Source organism: Notolabrus celidotus, chromosome 2, assembly GCF_009762535.1.
Source record: "Notolabrus celidotus isolate fNotCel1 chromosome 2, fNotCel1.pri, whole genome shotgun sequence".
In the NCBI taxonomy this organism is placed as follows: domain Eukaryota; kingdom Metazoa; phylum Chordata; class Actinopteri; order Labriformes; family Labridae; genus Notolabrus; species Notolabrus celidotus.
In genome coordinates this window covers 23,610,717-23,632,659 of record NC_048273.1, presented here as the reverse complement: position 1 = coordinate 23,632,659, position 21,943 = coordinate 23,610,717, and the positions used below count along the sequence as shown (strand labels likewise).

General features: G+C 44.4%; 1 protein-coding gene across 7 annotated transcripts in view; it reads right to left on the bottom strand.

The window, feature by feature from the left end:
- Window positions 1-2,085: 2,085 nt before the first annotated feature.
- Window positions 2,086-21,943, bottom strand: part of mast2 (microtubule associated serine/threonine kinase 2) — a 205,873-nt gene continuing 186,015 nt past the window's right edge. For all 7 annotated transcript variants that reach the window (XM_034706252.1, XM_034706245.1, XM_034706271.1 and 4 more), the window contains 21 exons: window positions 20,425-20,526; window positions 17,796-17,928; window positions 17,599-17,666; window positions 17,374-17,477; window positions 17,038-17,246; window positions 16,819-16,957; window positions 16,596-16,728; window positions 16,105-16,270; window positions 13,269-13,370; window positions 12,727-12,849; window positions 12,460-12,569; window positions 11,675-11,829; window positions 11,254-11,396; window positions 10,947-11,120; window positions 10,576-10,833; window positions 10,013-10,239; window positions 9,626-9,748; window positions 9,288-9,424; window positions 9,014-9,201; window positions 8,266-8,819; window positions 2,086-8,131 (listed from right to left, as the gene is read on the bottom strand). In XM_034706252.1, coding sequence (XP_034562143.1) covers window positions 6,578-8,131; window positions 8,266-8,819; window positions 9,014-9,201; window positions 9,288-9,424; window positions 9,626-9,748; window positions 10,013-10,239; window positions 10,576-10,833; window positions 10,947-11,120; window positions 11,254-11,396; window positions 11,675-11,829; window positions 12,460-12,569; window positions 12,727-12,849; window positions 13,269-13,370; window positions 16,105-16,270; window positions 16,596-16,728; window positions 16,819-16,957; window positions 17,038-17,246; window positions 17,374-17,477; window positions 17,599-17,666; window positions 17,796-17,928; window positions 20,425-20,526 — 4,902 coding nt within the window. In that variant the 3' untranslated portion in view covers window positions 2,086-6,577. The remainder of the gene's footprint in view (window positions 8,132-8,265; window positions 8,820-9,013; window positions 9,202-9,287; window positions 9,425-9,625; window positions 9,749-10,012; window positions 10,240-10,575; window positions 10,834-10,946; window positions 11,121-11,253; window positions 11,397-11,674; window positions 11,830-12,459; window positions 12,570-12,726; window positions 12,850-13,268; window positions 13,371-16,104; window positions 16,271-16,595; window positions 16,729-16,818; window positions 16,958-17,037; window positions 17,247-17,373; window positions 17,478-17,598; window positions 17,667-17,795; window positions 17,929-20,424; window positions 20,527-21,943) is intronic.

Below are 21,943 nucleotides of genomic sequence, written 5' to 3'. Positions count from 1 at the left end.
GAAGTCAATATATTTGGACCTTGTTTCCTCCCTTTCTCCTTCCCTCAATGCTTCCTCCCTCTCTCCCTCCCTCTCTTCACAGCAGCCTGGAATGAATTTGCCCGGTCATGTAGAGCCGTGTCAGAGCGAGGCGAAGCTGGCAATTCATCACCCTGCTCTGCCTGCCTGTCACTGCTTCCTCTTTCCCGGGTCTATGCGTGTGATGTGCATGTGTGTGTGTGTGTGTATGTATGTGTAGGATGGCTGTTCGCCTGCTGTCAGAGCTCCTCGTGTGCTCCTCGATCCCCTCTGGACCTCCAGTAAAGACTGAGAGAGGCCTTTCGCTCTCCTCCTTGCTGTGACAGCTCCCTGCGGACGCCTGGATGGATGGGAGGAATGGAGATGGGGAGGAGGGTGAGGCAGAGGGGGAGAGGGACCCAATTATCCCGGAATGCAGCGGTAGGTGGTGTTTAAATCAGGCGGTGTGACCCCTGACCCCAGCAGTCCATTGGCGGGAGAGTGAGGTGTTTTAGCACGAAGCTGCACGAGCGTTGAGGAAAGCTAATGGAGCTCCATTTTACCGTCATTTGTCTGTGGAAGCACGCCGGCCCTGCGGCACTGCAGATTAACCATAACCCCCCCTTAAATGTGCTGTGAGCACGCTGAAGCTGTCTCTGAAGACCATTAAGACGCATGAAATCTCCCGCAGAGACTCAGACGGACAGAGGACACACGTCCAGCAGCTGATCGGCCCATTAGGGAGCATGGTGCCGCTTTAAAAGAACCAACCACAGCCGACTGAGTGGATGAAGCCACTTTACTGATAACATGCAGAAGTGCAGAGGGAACGAGTTTACAGATAATTTACTGCCACTTTTCTGCTCAGCCTCAGTGTCCAGAAGGACAGCAGGACGTGATGAGGACAAATGACAGAGAATCAAAGACTTGCTGTGAACAAAGAGAGGAGGGGGAGTTAAACATCACATCTATTAGATTAAATATCAAGAGAGAGCAGCGAGAGGAAAATGCTTCTGCTCCGCTCTGAAAACTGAGCTTAATACACTGTAAAAACGTCTTTTTCAACCACTTCAGTCCTAAAAGGCTGATTTACTCCAAAGCCTGTTTCATCTTGGGCATATCAACATGTGATCTCATCTTTAAATTCCATTTCTATGCTGATACTTCAAGATTTGTGCCTCTGTGACAAAACAAAGAAGGTGAAAGGAATTTAGTTCACAGTAAAAAGAAACTTGCAATACAAAAATCATCCTCCCTGTAACTCCCACTAATCCAGAGTACACTGTTTTTTCACTGAGACAGTTTTTGCATTGTGTTTACTATTTTACCTCAAAATGAGAGCATCAGATTCACTCAGACGGCTAATCCGCAGGTCACAGGGAGGTTCAGGCCTCTTATATTCCCATGTTGAGTGTTGAACACCTGTTTCTACAAGATAAAGGTAGGATAAAGATAACTTTAAAGGTCTACTTTTTGCGGGAAAAATGCAAAAGTTTGTCTTTGTGTTGCATGTGCAAATGTCTATCATAGATACACAAAGATACACATTTTAAACGATTAAAGACACTTAAAACCACACCCCTAATAAAGACAGACACGGTACAGTTGCATAACATTAAGTGCAGTGTGAGGCAGCAGGCTGACGTTTACGTGCATAGCTGAGTGAGATATTTCATAGTAACTGGGATGGATGACATTTCTTTACACAGGGACTCTGGACCCGCTATCTTTGTAAAAGCGTCTTGAGAAAAAAAGGTGTGTAGTGTCTTGTGCTGGAGAGCTCTTAGTTAACATTAGTGTAGTGAAATAACAAATAAAAGCTCCACAGTGTGATGAAAGCAGAATTTCAGATTTAAATAAAGGTCAAAGTGACTATTTTTGCAGTGCAGCAGCAGCCTGAGGCATGCTTTCACCCACAGTCCATCTATCACTTAACGTCTGACTTTATGTGAGTTCAGAAGCACAACGTGTCTCTAAAAAACCCAGCCTTAATATAAAAAGCTGGATGTGTCACATAAAGGTGATGACGGAGCAGAGCGGGAGAGGAAAACATCATCAAACACAATCAAGACGCAGTAAACAAAAGCGTACATAAAAAAACTTTATTATTGTTGTAAGGTAAGATTGACAACAACATGCTTTTACCACGATAAAAAATAAAAAGATATTGCACTGGTTTTACTCTAGCGATGTTTTTTTTTTCTCTCTTAACGTCTCACTCGAGCTTTTACGGTGCGCTGCTGAATCCTCCTCCTCCTCTTCATCACTTTTTACAGACAAACACGAAAAACACAGCGGAAAAATACTGCCCTCGTCTGCCGGAGTCAGGTCCATAAAAGTCGATTAATGTCCTCAGACAGATTCAGGATTAACACACGCAACCACATCTGAATCTCATGAGCAATGTGTGTGTGTATGCGTGTGCTTGTGTAAGTATTCTCCTCGTACCTCTTCATACCCAAAGTCACATGTTTGGATCATCTATGTGCCTCACAGACAGAGCTGCTGTCTCCACACGCTCAGAGTCAGAGTGTACGGAAGCTTACTGCAGACAAAACTGACCAAACATGTCTGATTTGGTATCTGATGGTGAGCAGGGACAGAATCATTCCATCAAGATGTTTTAACCAGTTATTTTCAGGCGAGCAGGAGACACTGATGATGGCGCCCAGGTTGGAACAAATCAAAATCCTGATTTAGTGCATTAAAAACAAAAATGCGAGGTCTTGCAAAAGTTTCTTGGGGTTCATTTTTCTTCATTTCATGTCCCTCCCTCATGTTTTTGTAGTTTTTTTTATCATTGCTACCTGTGGTTAACTGTATTTCTCCACATCAAGATTTCGTAAGGTATCAAAAACAAAACTTAAAAAGGTGCATGATGGGTAAACACAAACTGGAGGTTGGACAGAATGTAACTGCTGAACACGACCTGACCGGGCCGGGACAAGGCGGAGGAGCCGAGGGAGTCTAGGTGGAGTTGGCCGACCTGACCCTCTGCCGTGTGTGTGTGTGTGTGTGTGTGCATGTGCGCGTGTGTGTGTGTGTGTGTGTGTGTGTGGTGAACAGACTCTAGCTTTAAGATTAATGACACCACGAGGGACACGGACACTTTCTTCAGTCTCCAGCAGATGGCCGGAGCATCGTTTTACACACAGGAGGATTTGTGTGTGTGTGTGCTTGAACCATCAGTTGGGACTACATTAGATGGCATCGTATTGATCTATATGTTTATGCATGAGTGTGTGAGTGTGTGTGTGACCATGTAGCAGTAATTAGACGACCAGTAGAGAGCAGACTGAGCACACACACTCGGGTTCAGACAACAAACAGGAACAGGAGCTTCTGTTTGTGTGACGGCGGGGGATTAATAAGGACGTGAAACAAAGTGAGGCGCCATGGAGAGATTAGAGATCAGATCGGACCTCGCCCTGACACTGAAGATTACTAGTCAGCGGATTCAAGATTGGGCAGGGACATATCAATGCACGTAAAGTACGTTTGATTTGACGTGGACTGCAGTTTAAAGTTTTTGGAAATGAAGCATCAACTTCTCAATATCTGAAGAGATATCTTTAGTGGTTTGGCGCCATCTTTTTTTGCAACTTATGGAGCAACAATGCGCAAATTCAGCTAATGAGATCGCACTCAATTGTGACCTTGTTTTTAGTTTGAGCGTAGGTACAAACTTCTGACTAACTGAGCCAGCAGTGGGACATCTGCCCTCAGATTTTGGGCTCTAATTTGTTAACCTTTTTGACATTTACGTCCATTAAGCCAAGTTAAGAGCAAAACTGATTCAAACTTCAAAGCAAACTCTTCAAACTTCTGGCCAAATTTCAGTTCTTAAATCACCAAGGACTCAGGCTCAAACTGAAAGTGAATCGAATGTAAATACTTTTCTTTCAAGCTCAAAACTTTGAATATGTTTGAAATATACTGTCCTTGAAGCTTCATCTATGTTTGTTTCATCTTTGGTAAAGGACAAACTGCAAATGCACAGATCTGAAGACACTTGAGGAGTGTGTAGTCATGCTTTGTTGGTTTAGTCTGCAAGAACACTTACTCGTTTTATCATTGGAATTAGGTTGGCCTTTCTTGATGCATGTCAGGCTTTTAACTTGATGTATGGTAACCGAGGGAAAACAGCAAATTCAATCAAACTTAGCTGAAACAGGAAAAGATTTATCTGCTACTTTTTGAGCTCTTGAAAAGATAGTCTGTGACTTCATCCCGAATTGCACTTGTTTGTCTCAAACAATGCCTAAACATGTCTATAGTGGGCGCAAAAATCAGCGCACAGGAGCATGAGTTGAAAATATTCAGCTCACATAATATGTCTCTGCACGGCTTTCTTTGTAACCCTGCAGCACTTAGATTTGCTGCGTTTCAGTCCAAACACACCTCTAAAAGTCATCATGATTCTGTCCGTGCTCGCTCTGAAATATAACCTGATTGAAAATCAGTCGATTGGTCCTTCAGATGTCACGCTATGAGACAAGGGTTTTGTGCACAATGTGCATACGATAACACTGCTTTGTCTGTTAATCTGAAACTTTTCTGTGCAGGCCTAATGCCACCAAAAACAAAGATACATCACTTCTAAACACTTCTGTATCTCTGAGAGGACAATCCGGATGTGCACAGAGTGGAGATGTTCTCTGAACCTTCCTCCTTCCAGCTAAATATGAACACAGCAGGTTATGAGCAGGAGTCGCTTCAACACGAGGACGAGCGGTGGGTAATTATCCTCGCCTGTCAGAGGAGGTTTGATTGCTACAGGCAACGAGTTCCATTCACAAAGAAAACACACACAAACAAATCGAAGTAAAACAACAACATGTAAACATAATAGAGATCGCCACAGACGTTTTAACAAGTCTTCAAAGCTCATCATCAAAATGAGAGTCTGAGCATCCTGCTTCTAAGGGACACAGGAGCGGAGAACATTCAGACGGACTCAAGTGGACTTACAACAGGGCGGGGCTTGGTGTGTGTTTGATGAATGAGTAAACAATCTAAAACAAAACATCTGCAGAGTGTTTGTTGCTTTCAAATGCACATACTGTGAATCAGTCATGAGTGGGAGCAGGAAGCAACAAAAGAAATCAAAGGTGATAAATCCAGAAATGAAAGCACAGAAAGGATGATTTAAAGGGAAGTTCTGGTATTTTAAATCTGGGCGCTGTTTGATTTTCTAAGAGTCTGTCAAAATTTCAGAAAATATCCTTGCAGAGTCGGAGCTTTTCTTAAAGAAGAGGAAGATGATTTTGTTCTGACCAAAGATGGCTGAAAAGCAACAAGACATGAGGAGTAATCTTACCTTGTGAAGGTGGTCTACATCTGCTTTGAGGGACTGTACAACAGCCCAGGTTTTAAAATAGTGGAACTCCCCTTTAAGAGTCTTACCACAACTTTTGTTTTTAAACCCACTAAAGTGATAAAAGCGAGCCCCAACCCAGATCAACCAGGGTTCCTCTCAGTGATTTTTTTGTCTTAGTGCTTTGTGCAAAGCCTGACGCCTGACACATACACATTAGAGAGAGCTCAGCCCACACACACACACATACGCACGTACGTACGCACACACGCACGCACAGGTATCAGGGTGTCCTGTTAATCCTAAAACACACACACTCAAAGTATAAAACAGATGCACAACAGAACTTTAAATATTCTTATATATATACATAGATAACCATGCACAAATGAACAAACACTCGCTCCCACACACACACACACACACACACACACACACACACACACACACACACATGTACAGAGTAAAGTCAGATAACTTTACAGGACTAGAGGCAACAAAACACAGCAAGTTGGTCCAGATACAAAAGAAAACTATGACAGCCAGCAGAGGCTGATGAGGGCTAGGAATAAAGAGGTGGCGGTCCAACAGAGTCATTCTGAGCATGCTCAGTTTGATGGGTTCTGCTTTTGGCGGTGTGTGCAGGTGCGGCAAAACAGATTTGTATCATACATGCTATTGCATTTACACAGATTTCTGAACTTTACTGCAGTGACACAATCTTTGTTCCAATCATGGCGGAGGAGAAAATGTTGGACGAGGAGAAAGCTGGTTCAGTAAGGCACGTCCTGATCCGTCTGTGTGTGAGCTCTGCCAAACATCAAGGTGAAGAGTAACGAGAAGAAGATCAAGAGCGAGGGAAGAGTGTGTGTGTGTGTGTGTGTGTGTGTGTGTGTGTGTGTCTCTGTGTGTGTGTGTGTGTGTGTGTGTCTCTGTGTGTGTGAGATGTTTGTTTTTTTTAAATCGTACGTGCGTGGACCACTCAGCTTTTTATTTCTAGCCCTGTACATGTTTGCAGAAAAAGAAAACTCCTGACAGCAGAAACCAAAACGTCAGGACACCAAATAACTCACATGAACATTAAGAGCACAGAACAGCTGGACTGAACGACCATGCCTGCCGTCTCTCTCTGCATTCTTTCTCTTTGAATCTCTCTGATAAGTGCCGAGATACTTGTATATTTTCCTCCGAACATGCAGTCAGTGTGAGTTTTTGTGTGATCTGTACATTTCTGTTCTGGTTTTTTGACTCTTTGTTTTGCTGCTACGTCTTCTTGCTGGTTGCTTTGTTTTGTTGCGAGGAGGCAGACACAGCGCTGACGTTGGTGGTGGCGGTGGTAGTGGTGGTGTCGGTGGCAGTTGTTGTTTGTGGTTCGGAGGAGCTGGGAGTTGTGTTTAGACTAGGCTGAGCGGCTGCTGCTGCTGCTGCTGCACCCAGTCGCTGTGCAGGTAGAGGCTTAGCAGAGTTCTCCTTACCCGCAGACCCTGATGTGGGCCTGTCTGGAGTGTCTTTGCAGGTTGATGGCTGGGGTGCAGAGTCTTTCTGCATGGAGGGTTTGACTAACTTCTGAGACGTGACAGAAGAGGCGACCTGCTCAGTTTTCTGTTTGGTGGAGCTCTCTGACAGGTGAGGCAGGTGAGGGGTCGGTTTGGGGAATGAAAGCAGGCTGGTTGTTTGGGCTTCTGGGACTCCACCTCTGCTTTCTTTCTGGTCCTTTCCGCTTTTGTCTGCAGCTGTGCTGAGTGTGACGGGACCCAGGACGCTTTTTGCCACTGTCGCAAGCTTGGAAACTACTTTGTCCATGCTGCTCTCAGGGGCAGAAACCGGGGAGCTGGAGCCAGAAGTGGGCGAGGAGGAGGCAGTCAGACTTGCAGCAGCAGCAGCACAAAGTCTCCGGTTGTCAGCCTCCTTCCTCTCCTTGGGGATGCTTGGAGAGGAGCAGGAGGCACGGGGTGTCTCCTGGCTGTCAGGGGTTCTGCAGTCTGGAGTACTGGTGGTGCTTGTGGAGTCTGTGCTGCTCGTTTTGGTTCCGCAGTCGGTGGTAGTTGTACTTGTCGTAGTGGAGGGGGCTGTGGTTCTTGGGGTTTCTTGGGTTTTGTCCTCTGTCTTGGGATCTGATGGTGCAGTCTTTCCTCTCAGAGTTTTGAAGTCTTGTGGAGGAGTAGGCTTGAGGAAAGTGTCCTTGCTGACTGAGATGAACGCACTGCCCGGGGTGGAGAAGGGGAGGGGGCCCTGAGTGGGTTTTGTGGTACTAGTCGGCTCCAGAACCTTCCTCTCTTGTCTTGAGCTGTCCTCTGTTTTTACTCCGGGTAAGGAGGCGCTCTGAGCGGGCTTCATCTCTGTAACGGAGGGGAGGGTGTGTGACGGAGTGGGCCTGCCTATGGAGGAGGGTCCTGTGTGGGTGAAGGTTGCGTGGGGGGTGCAGGGGGAGAGGCAGAGGGAGGGAAGGGTGCCTCCAGGACCCGTTCTCACAGTGGTGGGCCTCAGCAGGGGAGGTGGGGTGAAGGTTGTCCCCCTGCGTCCATCCTGGCTGTCCTCGGAGCCCTCGTCTGTCTCGTCCTCAGACGAATCGACCTCGTGGATGGCGTCTTGTTTCTGCAGAGACTCCCTCCGCTCGGCTCGGTCCTGCCTGATGGCGGACAGTTTGTCCTTCAGCTTGCTCTTTCCGGGGGTCAGACCCAGAGAGCCCGACACCGAGCTGAGGCCGCCATCCCCTTCCTGACGTCCTAATTTCCTGGAGGAGGAAGAGTGTTTGTGCAGGCTGCCCTTCTCCACACCACGTCCCCCTGAGGACAGCAAACCCTCACTGGCTGACTCCTTAAGGTCGGTGAGGAAAAAGACAGAATATTTTTTACGGGAGAAATACTGCACTCAGAGAAATGACGATTAAACTTTGAAGCAATGAGCTGCACAGAGACAAGAAGGTTTACATATAAGAGGTGTGTTCGTACCTGAAGGCTCTGCAGGGTCGGCTCTCTCTGCAGAATCTCCTTCTTGAAATCTGAATGAGAGATGTCCAGACTGTGCTTCCGGCTCCCCACAGCTGCTCCCACTGCCAGCTTCTTGTCCCCTGCTGCTGCCACCCCGGAGGGAGACGAGGGGGAGTTAGAGAGAGAGGAGGCAAGCTTCTCAGCCGACTGCACCCTCTTGAGGAGCGGAGACCGTGGAGGCTCCGCACTCTTGGGCCGGGAAATCTGCCTCACCAGGGGAGGGGAGGAGTGCAGCTTCACGGGGAATGACTGACCCACTGCTGACTGTCCGAGAGCGTGGCTGGGCAGGGGGGAGGGGGAGCGCTGTGGAGAGCTGCTCTGAGGCGTGGGTGAGGGCGTGCGGGCCAGAGGGGAGAGAGGGATGTTCCCTGCAGACTTGCGTCGGGGCGAGCGGTACTGGCGTTGGAGCTTGGGGGCCAGGCCATGCAGGGAGCTGGGCCGGATGTGGCCTGAGCTCGCTGGAGAGTTTGGGACGCTGGAGCTGGGAGAGCTGCTCTGAGATGAGGTTCCACCAACTAGAGAGAGAGAATGAGAGGGAGAGAGAGAGAATGAGAGAGGGAGAGAGAGAGAATGAGAGAGAGAGAGAGAGAGAGAGAGAGAGAGAGAGAGAGAGAGAGAGAGAGAGAGAGAGAGAGAGAGAGAGAGAGGTGTTTGATTGTATGATGCTGTTTGAATGTAGAGTAGATACTGTGCAAGGTGTGTCACTCACCTGAGTGGGCGGAGTCTGGCGTGGACCTGTAGCCCTGTGTCGGGCTCCGTGGCGACAGGTTGTGCGTGGGCGAGCCGGGGCCACTCTCCCCTGAGGAGAGAGAGCGGTTCAGAGAGGAGAGGCTGCGGCTGGTGTGGAGGAGAGACGCCTGTTTGGTGATCTTTCTGAACAGAGACGTCCTCTTCTTACTGCAAGAGGACACACACAGATCACTCAAAGACTACCCACATATGACACACACACACACATAATGAAAACCCAGCGTGAGTCTCACCTTTCCTGCCCCTCCTTGTTCTTTGTCTTCTTGTTGCGTCTCGCCATCTTTGACTTGTGGGTGGTTTTCCGGGCGGGGCCTACCTTGATGGACGTGTTCTCAAACGGAGTGGCAGAGATGGACACTTTGGCACCGCTCTGATGCACAACAGACATCATTTAAGGGATTATTTCACGTCTTATTTTCCTGATATATTTTCTTTGTACGTTTTATCAGACACATTCATCTGCAGAAACTATGGGAGCAACCTCAAAACATTTGGGATCTAATATTTCTCACCCCTAGTTTATACTGAATTTTAAAGTCAGCTCAAATAAACCTTAATATAATGTTCATACCTTCAGTATGAGCTCCACCACCTCTGTGTGAACCAGACCGTGCACTGGCTCTCCATTAACTTGTGTGATCAGATCCCCCTCTCTCAACCCCGCCTCGTGAGCCGGGCCGCCGTCCTCTACATGCTGAAAGAGAACGAGGAGAGGGGATGAAGAGGAGAAGGATGATGATTTTTATTTAAAACCTGTGGGTTAGGCCTGCTTTGTTGTTGTTTACTGCCACCTTCTGTCAACAGCAAGAACCCCAGCTATTAGGACAACACTAACACTACGCCACGGATATTCTCAATGAAGCATACCTCAACGTTGATGCTCTTCTTCTGCATCTACATTACGCAAGCCTCACCTTCTACACACATTTCATTTCACGTAAAGTAAACGATGACTCACCCAGACCATGTGGTGCACCGTGTAGATGTCTGAGTCTCCCATGTACACTCTGATGGCCCTCAGGGTGAAGCCGTACTTCTTTCCCGCTCGGTGGATCACGATGGCGGGCTTGATGTTGGTCACAGCAGGGGACAGATCCCGGCTTGGGGAGGAGTCCCGTGATGAAGGATTGGACGACAGTGAGTGCGGCGACATCGGGCTGGCCAATGGGGAGGCTACATGGTGGTCTAGGAACAGAACGATAGACATTTGTGTTTGTGAGGTTGTCATTCACATGCAGACTTTATTATAACCATAGATTTTTCTAATATCATGCAACATTTACTTAGATATGCAGTTTTAATTTATTTCCCTCAAGTGATCTGCTTCATTCTGAAAGAATGCGAAGGAATCATCCCACTTTGCAAATAATATTTAATAGTAATATTGAAAATAAAATATATTTTTGATAGTTTGGTCCACTTGAAGTAGCATTCCAAGACTTCAAATGGCTAGAAGCTCATTTATCAGATTTTTTGGGCCTCACTTAAAAGCATCGTGACCCAAACCTGACACACACTGACCTGCAGGGATCATCAGTGACAGTGTGGTGGCAGACGCCGACTTGATGACTTTGTTGAGTGGTCTGGAGCTTGGCGTTGAAGCGTGCTTGTCTGCGTCACCAGACAACAGTCTGTGGCGAGCCCTACGGATCGCCAGGTCACTGATCGCTCTCGGAGTTGATGGAGAGTCGCTGTCTGCTGATGCCTTAACAGCTCCAGTAGCCACACCGTTACCATTTCCTCTGCCTCCGCGGTCAGAAACGTCACCTGAACTTCCCGCTGCAGAAAGAGAAGAAGATTTTTTAATTTATGCATGTCAAAGAAAACGGAAGAAGAGACATATTTTCAGTCAAATCATGCAGAGAATGACTGCAGAATATGTTTGTACTGACGTGTAAGTGCAGCCTTGCTCAACTGGCTGCCTGTGGAGCCCAGTGTGGTGGGTGACTCATCCAGTTTCAACTCTCTCTCAACTGGGAGCTCTGGGATTGCGAGGGGCAGCTCTTCACTCCGAGGTCCCCTCACCACAGAGGACCCAAACAGACTGGGGCTCTTACGACATCCAGCTGCACCCGAGAGACCAAAGCACAAGTCAGGATAATGTGTTCCTACCTTTGAAGAGTTCTTTATCTTTAAAATTCTTGGAGTCTGATGTTTTGTAAACATAAATACAGCATTTTCTGAGCTTCTCTGTTTCACCTTGTCCTCCTTCTTCCTCTGAGGAGATGGCGAAGCGTGGCATCTCAATGATGGCTGAGCAGCAGCGTCTCCTGACTGTCAGCGGGGGACTGGAGTCACTCTCTGTGTGGGACGACTCAGAGACAGACAGACGCTTCCTCAGGCTGGGGAGGAAAAGTTGAAGAGGGGGTGAAAAACATTATAAAGCATTAGAACACAGCAGACAAACTCAAAAGTGAGAAAATAATTGTATCTGATGGGTAAATAAAAGTTAATCTGTAAAACATGGAGGGGGATTGAACCACAGCCTCTCTCTCTACCTCTAGAACAGCAAAAGTTTTTATTGACGTAGAAAAATTTCAAAGTATTAATAAAACAAAACATGATGTAAGAAGAGATACAAGTCAGAGGCTGTGTAGAGCAATGGAAGTTTAAAACTCACATCTCCGGAGACCCGACCAGCCAGGATCGATCTCTGGACTTGAGTCCGCTCAGGCTGTCGACTCGGTCTCCTCCCTCCTCGCTGAGGCTGCGTTTGGTGGGAGGAGGAGTTCTCTTCTCCTCGTGCAGAGACAGACGCTCCATGCTGCTGTACACCTGGGGGCAAAAAAACAACAGGCATTATTTATAGCTCCTGAGTAAGTTGTGACAAATTTGGCGCCCCCTGTGGACAAAGTGGGATGATTTTGCTTACAGCTAATCTCATCCTGAATCGAGAACTAACTCCAATTAGTTTGAGCCTTTGACATCATTTGCCCTTATGCTAAATGGTTCCCTTATTGATGCCTTCCACGTAGTTCTGCATGCATTGCACAACAATGACATCATGCAGTGTAAGAGGATATCAGCACAGAGTCGGAGAAGTCGGAGACAGAAGCGGTCAAAAGAGTGGCTTACTCTCACACACCAGAAACATGCTGAAACATTTGTTGTTGCAACACCATGAAATATCTACAGTGTCATGTGTTTGATGCTCTATACCGACAGTGTTTCAGTCCAAAGGGTGACATTGTTAAATGGCGACTTTCAGCCCATCTCTTGCAATCGCAATATTTCAACTTGTAATAAAAAACTAAATTAGGATGCATTATGGAGGATTCTTTACGCTGTTGTGACAATGACCGACCACTGACACATTCAGTCATGATGTCACATACATTTTGCAACTTTGCTTTTAAACCTAAAAGTTATCACTATGAGATCAGCTGTGCATGTATGAATGCGTACCTTGCTGAAGCGAGGTGAGCAGGAGGAGAACTGTCGGATCTCCACGTGTTCTTCATCATTAGTGTCGTCCTCATCTTCTGAGTCTATGTGATGGTACCGATCAGAGCGAGCTGAGAGAAACACACAGAGCAGGAAGGTTGTGTTATTATTAAAGTGTTGCTTCATGACATTCAGAGAGAGAGAGAGGGAGAGAGATAGAGAGAGAGAGAGAGAGGGAGAGAGAGAGAGAGAGATAGAGAGAGAGAGGCTCAGGTAAAGAAGTCTTACTGTCGAAGTAGCTGGTGTCGTCCTCAGACTCCAGCTGGGGGATGAACTCGGCCTTCTGCCTCAGCAGGCTGTTCCAGTCCAGCTCTGTGAAGAACGGGTGCTGCTTCACCTCAAAGGCACTACCTGTGGAGATAAAGAAGAGATGAGGAGGACGGAGAGGGGGGGGATGAAAAGTAAAGGAACAGAGAGAGAGGAAACAGATGAGAAAAGACACCTGGAATCGAAGCATTAGATTTGACCAGATTTGGGACAAACACAGGATCTGCACCTTTATTTGAAACTCTGAGAATAAAAACAAGTTTCTATCAAAGAGGACAGCATCCGAGCAAACATATGCAGACAAAAAAAGGCTGTGCAAACTCCAACCCACGACGCATTTGTTATACACCCTGTGTGTGTGTGTGTGTGAGTGTGTGAGTGTGTGAGTGTGTGTGTGTGTGTGTGTGTGTGTGTGTGTGTGTGCGTGCGTGCGTGCGTGTGTGTGTGTGTGTGTGTGTGTGTGTGTGTGTGTGTGTGTGTGTGTGTGTGTGTGTGTGTGTTACCTGTGCCGAGTCTCTCCAGAGGATTCTGTCTCAGCAGTTTAGAGATTAGATCCTGAGCCTCCTGAGGCAGAGCTTCTTCCTCCTCCGGCCAGATTATTTCATCTAAAACACAAACACAGAAAGAAAAGATCAAACTCAACTTTTGTTTCAAACTTTTCTTAGCCCGATTCCGGAGGACAAAACACTCATGTTTCCCTCTTTCTTCAAAACTTTCTCTTCAAAATCTGTGATACACAGAAAGATATGTGTTTCATTTCTTTCTTGTTTTACTGGGTTATTGCTGAGTGGGAAATTGACGCTGTGTTTTCAGACCTTAAACAGTTAACCTGGTGATCAAATGAATAATCAAATAATAGAGGAAAAGTTAAAAACTGAAACCCAGTGAAAACCCTATTGTATCTTTCAAAAGCTTTTATTTTCTCCACTATCACAGCCTCTTCTCATCAGGTTTTTCTGTCTGTGAATACTCTTTTAACAGTTTCTTTTAAATGCTCCTGAATGATTTGTTCAGTCTCTTGTCAAACTTTATTACCACACAGAGTTTCAGTTTGAAAGCTGACAACCATCCTACAGGCAGATATAAAGAAGACTACATTCAAAGCACAAGGAGGCTTTCACTTCTTCATGACCTCACAGCATCAATATGAAGAGATGAACTCAGACAGTCATAAAGGAGACATGCAGGGATCAATACAGGTTTATGATCATTGACTTGGCCTTTCATCAAAGAGAATTCAAAGGACAAAGGAGCACAGAGGGGGAATCACAATTGATTTTATTCCCTGTAAGTCAAGGCTGAGTCTCGGATCTGCACAGAAACATCTCTATCTGCTCGTTTCTGACAGTTTTATCAAGTGTGTGGTTCTCTCTCAGACAGGTAACCCTCAGGCCCACACATCAAACATTCAGATAAAATACAGACAACACCATCACAAGGGAACAGGATCCAGATAACATCAATTTTTAAACACTAAATCAATGTTATATATGTATAGATTTGCCTCTGTCAGGGCCTTTTTTTCTTTTCAAGGTGCGTTCCACACAAAGTGAAAGTTAGAGTTCAGAAAACTTCAGTGATTTATTCTGAAAATACCTGTCTATCACAAGTGGTTGTAATGAAAATGTATTGAGGACCTGATTCTTCAAATGGTTCTGGATCAGAATGATTTGCATCTTTTGCTTGCACTACATACTACCAGTGGTGGACAGCAACAAAGTCAATTTACTTGAGTACTGTACTTTAGTACATTTTTTGAGTATCTGTGCTTTACTTAGTATTATTTTTGGGGGGAACTTATTACTTTTACTACACTACATTTGAAAGACAAATATACTTTTGACTCCACTATATTTCTATCAATGCTCTAGTTACTCACTACTTTGCTTTGATGTCAGCTGATAAATTGTCTTTTCTTCTTTGAAATCAGATCCCAAAGACTGTAAACTGTTGGTGTACTTGTGTTTGGTTCGTCTAAATGGTGTAGCCATACCATCGTTGCGCGTAGAGCAAATGCAGATCAAACGTTATTCAGATCAGTTCGTTCATTTAGTCGTGGTAATGATGGCTATGGCCGAGAAGAGTGATGATTCTCTACCTGAGCACCATGGTCATATTTTAAGCCCATGTTTGAGGTTTTAGAAATAAATAATGATTCGAATTGTTGAAAATCTCCGATCTGTTCACCACACAAACTTCATCACAGCCGTCAAAACATCGCCATCTAACCTGAGAAAGCATGTGGAGGTCTGTAGCTAACACACTTGTTTTATTCCAGATAAACATTTTAAACTTGTCTGTGCTTGTAATAACTTAGTTTATATTTCATGGTGTACTTTTTAGATATGAAATCATCAGTAGAATGTACACCCATGCATTCTTGACTGCACTCATGCTTTATGAAAATTCATTTTGAGATATTTAAAAAGTACTTTGAATACTTTAATATTTTTAAAAGCAAGCACTCCAATACTTTGTACTCCAATACTATTACTAAAGTAATAATTTGATGACACAACTTTCACTTGTATTGGAGTAATGTTTGACCAGGAGGATCTATACTTTGACTGATGTAATGAAGACATGTATTTTGTCCACCCCTGCATACTACATACTTAGTTCACGGGGCACTAATATCCACACAAACTGAAAGTTGCTAATCGCAGCTTTAAAAAAAAGGTAAGTAACCATTTAATTATACAATTATAATATTTTGACCAATTTGAAAGTTTTATTCAATTAAGTTTGTGTATTCCAGCCTTACTCCAGCTCTTCCTGGGTTTAGGATAATCCTGATTTTTTGGATCACAGTATTAAAACTTGTTATGTTCTTAAGAGTTAGCTGACCACCTACGAGTCCCAAATTAAAGAGATGATGACAAGCTGGTTGAAGATTTATTTTCCATCCAAAGCCATGGTTTGTGTGCAGAAACACGCAGCAGGGGGAGAGGATGTGGATCTGAGAGATCTACAGGTATGGGTGGGGCACTGATATAGTGGCCTCAAGCACATCTGTCTGTGATAATAAGTCCAGCAGGACATTTGGCTGCAGTGGCAGCTCTGGCCACCAGGGGCTGCCATTTAGGCATTTGAACTACTGGGTTTCAGTGGATGCATAAACTGTCTCAAATGTATTTGTTCTTTTAAATACAGTAGTAATGATTGTAAAAGACAGAATGGTTGCATTTAACTTCATTTAATCTTACAAACAACAGGTTTGGATCTGTGTTCAGACTTGTTAGGCTTCTGACCCTGTGTATAACTCAAATAAGAAAGATATGTTGCTAAAAGCAGGACTTTAAATATCAGAAAAGCAGATTTGCTGTCACTGCTACTCACCACTGATGACCTGACCGAACAGTTCTTCAGGTGTGTCTCCAAAGAATGGAGCACAGCCCACCAGGAACTCATACAGGATGACTCCCATCGCCCACCAGTCCACCGGCTTCCCGTAGCCCTGACGCAAAATCACCTCAGGGGCAATGTACTCAGGAGTGCCACACACCTGAAGAGACACAACCCCCCATATAAAATCAACTTAACACTGCTCAAAGAATTAAAAAGGACCCAACTATTCCCTACAGTGTTCACACAAGCTTGCAATGTTATCAAATAACTATTTTTTTCTGCAAAAGATTGAGTCTTCAAGAGTCCAAGCTCATTTTAAAAACCACAGAGGTGAAATGAAGTTACAAAGATGACTTTTTTTCGACAGGTTATTTTGAAGGTTTCACATTTATGCAAAACAACCAAAATATTTGGACATGTGGTAACCATTTTCACAGTTTCAGGGTTAAAAAAAACCTGATATAAAATCATTGAGCTGTTACCTGTTTATCAAGGAACTCTCTGGTGTCTTTCTCGATGTGTCCTTCGTACAGATTTGTGGTCAAACTCATCAAACCGATCTTTGAGAGGCCAAAGTCTGTCAGCTTGATGTGTCCCATGGAGGTGATGAGAAGACTACAGAGGAAAACATGATATGTTTGATCTTAAATGCTGCTTTGTATTTTAAAAGCGCTTCAATTTTAAGAATGCATGTGTGCATCTTACTTGTCAGGTTTGAGGTCTCGGTGCACGATGCCGTAATTGTGCAGATACTCTAACGCAAGGACGGTCTCTGCAAAGTACATACGAGCCATATCTACAGGCAGAGCTCCGATGTTCTTCAACAGCGTGGCGCAATCTCCTCCTACAAAGGCACAGACTCAAAATTAAACACACAACCTATAGAAATAAACTATAAATACAGCACTTCGTTTATTATCTTACCCTCCACGTACTCCATCACCATGCAGAGGTGCCTCCTGGTTTCAAAGGAGCAGAACATGGACACCACAAATGGGTTCTCTGCGAAAGTCAGAATGTCTCGTTCTACGAAGGCCTGCTGGATCTGGTTCCTCAGGATCAGGTTCTGCTTGTTGATCTTCTTCATGGCGAAACGCTGGCGGGTTTCTTTGTGACGCACCAGGAACACAGCTCTGCAGAGGAGCATTATCCATCAATCAAAGTTTCTTTCTTTCATGTTACTTTAACTGTTCGTCTGTAGCTTTCTAATGTTGCAAAGATATATGAAGCAGAAAATATGTAAATCAAGCGCTTCCTTACCCGTAGGCTCCATTACTGATGAGTTTGATGTTCTCAAAGTCTTCCTCTCTGGGTGTTTTGGTTTTAGTTGGAGGTGGAGCTGATGGGACCTTGGTTCCTCGACTCTGAAATGAGGATGATCAAAACATAAAAGACCTCCTCCGACTCTTGAGCTGCTGTGAAGCGGGTTGGCTCAACAGAGTCTCTTATCTTAACAGCATGGTAACCTAATGTTAATGTACTCACATCCACTGAGTCATCAGTCTCAGGAGTTTCTGGGTTCCCGCTGTCATAGCTGCTCAGCTGGGCCATTTCTACGGAGAGACACAAGAATCAGTCATCAGAAGAAGCTAAAGAGGAGATGTTAAGAAAATATGTTGATATAATCGAAAAAAAAAAACAATGATAAAAAAAATAATATTCTAATTGGGAGGTGGTGTTACCCTCCAGAGGGTCCCTGGTGAGGCCCAGCTGGCTGATGATGTATCGGGGGATGTCGGACTTGATACCCTGGCCCTCCTTGGCATGGCCCTCTGCTGCTTCTAACAAATGGTAGAACTCCTCGGGGTCGAACTCCTACAGAGAGGGACACAGGAAGGAGACAATGGACATGGAAAATATTAGTCTTGAGCTTAAAACTGACTCACATAGTTTAATATCCTGTATATCCAGTCTGTTTTTTTTGTTAAGACCAGAGTTTACTGTCCAATCAAAAAGCTCTTTCATTGACAGGAAGTCAGCAACTAACGCTACTTTTACTTATGCAGAAAAATCTGTGCAATTGTAAGGAAAGTAGCATGTTTTTTAATGACAGGTCCACTTTCTAAATTACTACATAGGTTTTTATTTTTACTGTACATGCATATCGGTTATTGGTCTCATGAACTTCTAATAATCGATATCAGCCATGAAAAAACGATATTGGTCGACCCCTTATAAAAAATGATCACTGCAGGAGTTCAGGGGCTCATTTTATCACAGTAAAACTCAGTGTTATTATCATTACCAAAAAGCATCAGAGAGACTTCATATTACATCTAGGTAATACAAAAGATAACAATGTATTTGCAAACATAAAACAAAATGCAGTTTTCTAACCCCTTTGGCATTTGTAAGAAAATCAATGTAACTAATGATAAATAATGACGCCTAAATTCAACTAATTTTCTTTTCCAAAAAACAATACCTCTGATTTGTATTAGCAATATTGCCTTCATAAATCTTAAAATAAAACATAAAAAATTGGTGGATAAAGTTTTGCCGTTCATATACTTTACTGGATCAATTTTTCTGCCAAACTTCTATTAGTTATCCGAAGAGGGAAAACATAGCTCCAGTGTCCTCTTACAAAGACATGCTACACACGCACAAACACACACACATATACATTATGCAGCACATACAGTATCCATGTAAACACACACACACACAAACACACACACACACGATCCCTGCCCCCTTCTCTATCAGTGTGCTACCATTTATAAAAACCCCATCCTGTACGCTGTCACAGATTCAGCTGCATGTGATTAGTCAAAACTGACGATGTGAGCACCGGGGCAGCCTCCACCTCCTCCTCCACCATCCCTCCAATTATCCCTCTATCTCATACACTCATCTTCTGTTCCTCCTCTCTCTGCCTCAGTCTCTTTTGTCTTCCCTCTGGCTCACACCTGGTTGAATTCACCTGTTTGACTCTGCATGTGCTCTATCTCCAGTCAAACAGATGGAGGATGGAGAAGGATAAAACACCCTGCTCTCACAGCTGAGAGGTGTTAATGTGCGTGTGTGTAAATGAGGCTGATTTAAATTCCCTGAGGAAGTCCATAAATGAAAAGCTGTGCTTGAATCATTTTACATCAGGGAGCAGGAAGCTCTAAACTGTTTATTAACCATGCGTGGAGAGAAGCTGCACAATATGAAGAAGCTGTAACAGCTCATAATGCTTGTATTTTTCACAGCAATCTTTCATATACAATCTAATTTACACTGCAGTGTAAATGTAGTGTGAGTACATTATATTAAAGTACTCTGCGGAACTGTTTAGTCAAACACAGCTGACTGAAAGAAGTAAAGTAGAGTTTAGAGGAGGCAGTTGTTATGCCTGTGTGGATATTATGCAAATGAAATTTTTAATATCCAAGTAAATAAATATTAAAGGGACAATTCTGTTTTTTTTTTTAAAGAGCCATTACAAGTCGAGGCCTGCATTATATGTTGACCTTACCAAATACGCTCGGTTAACTGTGGAAGAGCAAGAATGACTCTACAGACATTTCTGTGTCATCTGCATAATGTGTAGCATTCATTGCTTAGAAAATTAGCTCAAAATGAGATGCAAAAATATAAACATTCACAACATATCAGTGTGCTGGGCAAAGGTCAAGTTGACTTGTGCATCATGGACTTGCACAGCTGATCAGTGCGCTGCAGGCGGATGATCACGAATGTGTTGTGTCTGCAAATAGTGCAAAAAGGAGGGGGTGTCTGATGGCAAAGTAAAGCACTGAAAAATTACACCAACAATAGTGTTTGTGGTGGACCTCCTTGAAATAAGCCGACTTGTGTGGTTAAATTGACCATGTCTGGAGTGGTTGATAGCTTAGCTTCTGTGCTAGGTTTTCAACAAAGGGGCCAAACTGACCAGAATCCCCTGAGTGTCATGGGTTTGTGATTGACAAGTACCTCATATGACACCATTTAAAAAAACAAGGAGTGGTGGTTTGGCCTGTGATATTGTGCGCCCCATGTACTGAGGCTATAGTCCTGCAAGCAGCTTCCATTCCAACCTGCAGCCCTTTAAAGCAAGTGATTCTCAACTCCCTTGTCCCAGTTTCCACTCTATATGCTTTCCTATCCTCTCAATAAAGACAGAGAAGAAATAAAAAACTAACTAATAAAGAAAGAAAGAACGAAAGCACAAACTACTCCTTAAGAGTAGTTAGAGTAGTACTCTTCCAAGTGACATCACTCCAAGCTGGAGGCGAGGTAACTAAGTACTGCTTGACGATGGTTGGTCAGGCTTTCATTCGGGACACTGTGTGATTCTTATACAGATAATGTTTCTCTCACCAAACACTCCAGCAGACGGGCTGGCCGTGCGATGATGATCATCAGCTTCCTGACGAGTTGTGTGACGAAGGTGACCTCCACGCTCTCCGACCGCTCGTGAGCCTACAGGAACAAAGAGAACAAAGCAACAGGAAGAAGGTTAGCTCAACAGAGAGTGTTATTGTTACGTAAATATCAGTCTCAAAATAAGGCAAACAAACTATTCCACCATGGCATAGGTAGATCATCAACTCCTCTGTTCTGCAGGTAAAACTACTGTTTTTATGAATGGAGTTCTGTGCTGGGGTGAAGGAGGCCGTTTCAAACATGTGAATTATTCTTTACTGCATCTGCATGCTCTGTGAGAGATGCCTACTCCCTCATAACAATATATATTCATTATCTTTAATGACATTTTTAATAATTGATCTTCTGGAAACGGTCTGTGTCCTTGGAGCTGAGCACAGAGCGTCTTTCGACGTTTGTCCTTCACAAACAAAGCAGAAGGAGCAGAACGAAGAGTCCTCTCGTCCTTCAGTGACACCTGAGAGGTAATCTAAATCAGAGCCACCTCCGCCTCGCTCCCTGATATCCACCGTGAAATGTCTGTCAGTGTGGAGACAGAGCAATTTACCCACAATCCACTGTAACTGACTGGAAACGCATCGGGAGCGAACGCTGATCCCTGGAAAGAAATGGGCTGGAAGTGAAGTGTGTGTTTGTTTGTGAGTGCGTGTGTGAAGAGGGAGCTGTAACAATTACTAAACCACCCACTGTAAAACATGCTACATTCTCAAGGGTGTAAATGTGTGTGTAGTCTCCTGTGTGTGTGTGTGTTTATGAATGTATGTATGTATAATGTATGTACTGTATAACGGGCTAACACAGACATGCTGATGCTTCATGAACAAAGCGCCAGCAGCTTGTAACTGTTAGCCTGACAGAGCTGTAATGACAGACGCAGGCGGCCCGGGGCTCCATGACCCCCCAACTACCCCCACCCTGAATTATTTATAAATGTAATGAAACCTGCAGGGGAGGGGTGTCTGTGTATGTACAGTATGTGCACACTAAATATGTATTAAGGAAAATGTGGGTTTGAGGTGACCGTGCAGGCCAGTGATCGGTGAGTAATGGACAGCAGAGCGAAGAAATCCCACTGTGCAGAAGCTAATTAACCAGTCAGGCTACGTGTGTGTGTGTGTGTGTGTGTGTGTGTGTGTGTGTGTGTGTGTGTGTGTGTGTGTGTGTGTGTGTGTGTGTGTGACAGACTGTATATTCACTCTGCATGTCTAATGTAAAAGATATTCCCCAGAGGGTAAACAGGATACAAAATATGCAATAGCAGCCTGTATGCATGTACATACTGCTCAATGCAATCTGCAAATTTGATTTAGCCACAATTATATTAAAGTGCATACATGCTGTTATGGAGTTTTTTTTTTTATCACATTGGTCTCTTGAAAATCCTATTTTCGTAGCTTGGGAGCCTCACTCATTTTTCTTTGATCGTAAAGCTCCTTTAAGGAGACTGAACATA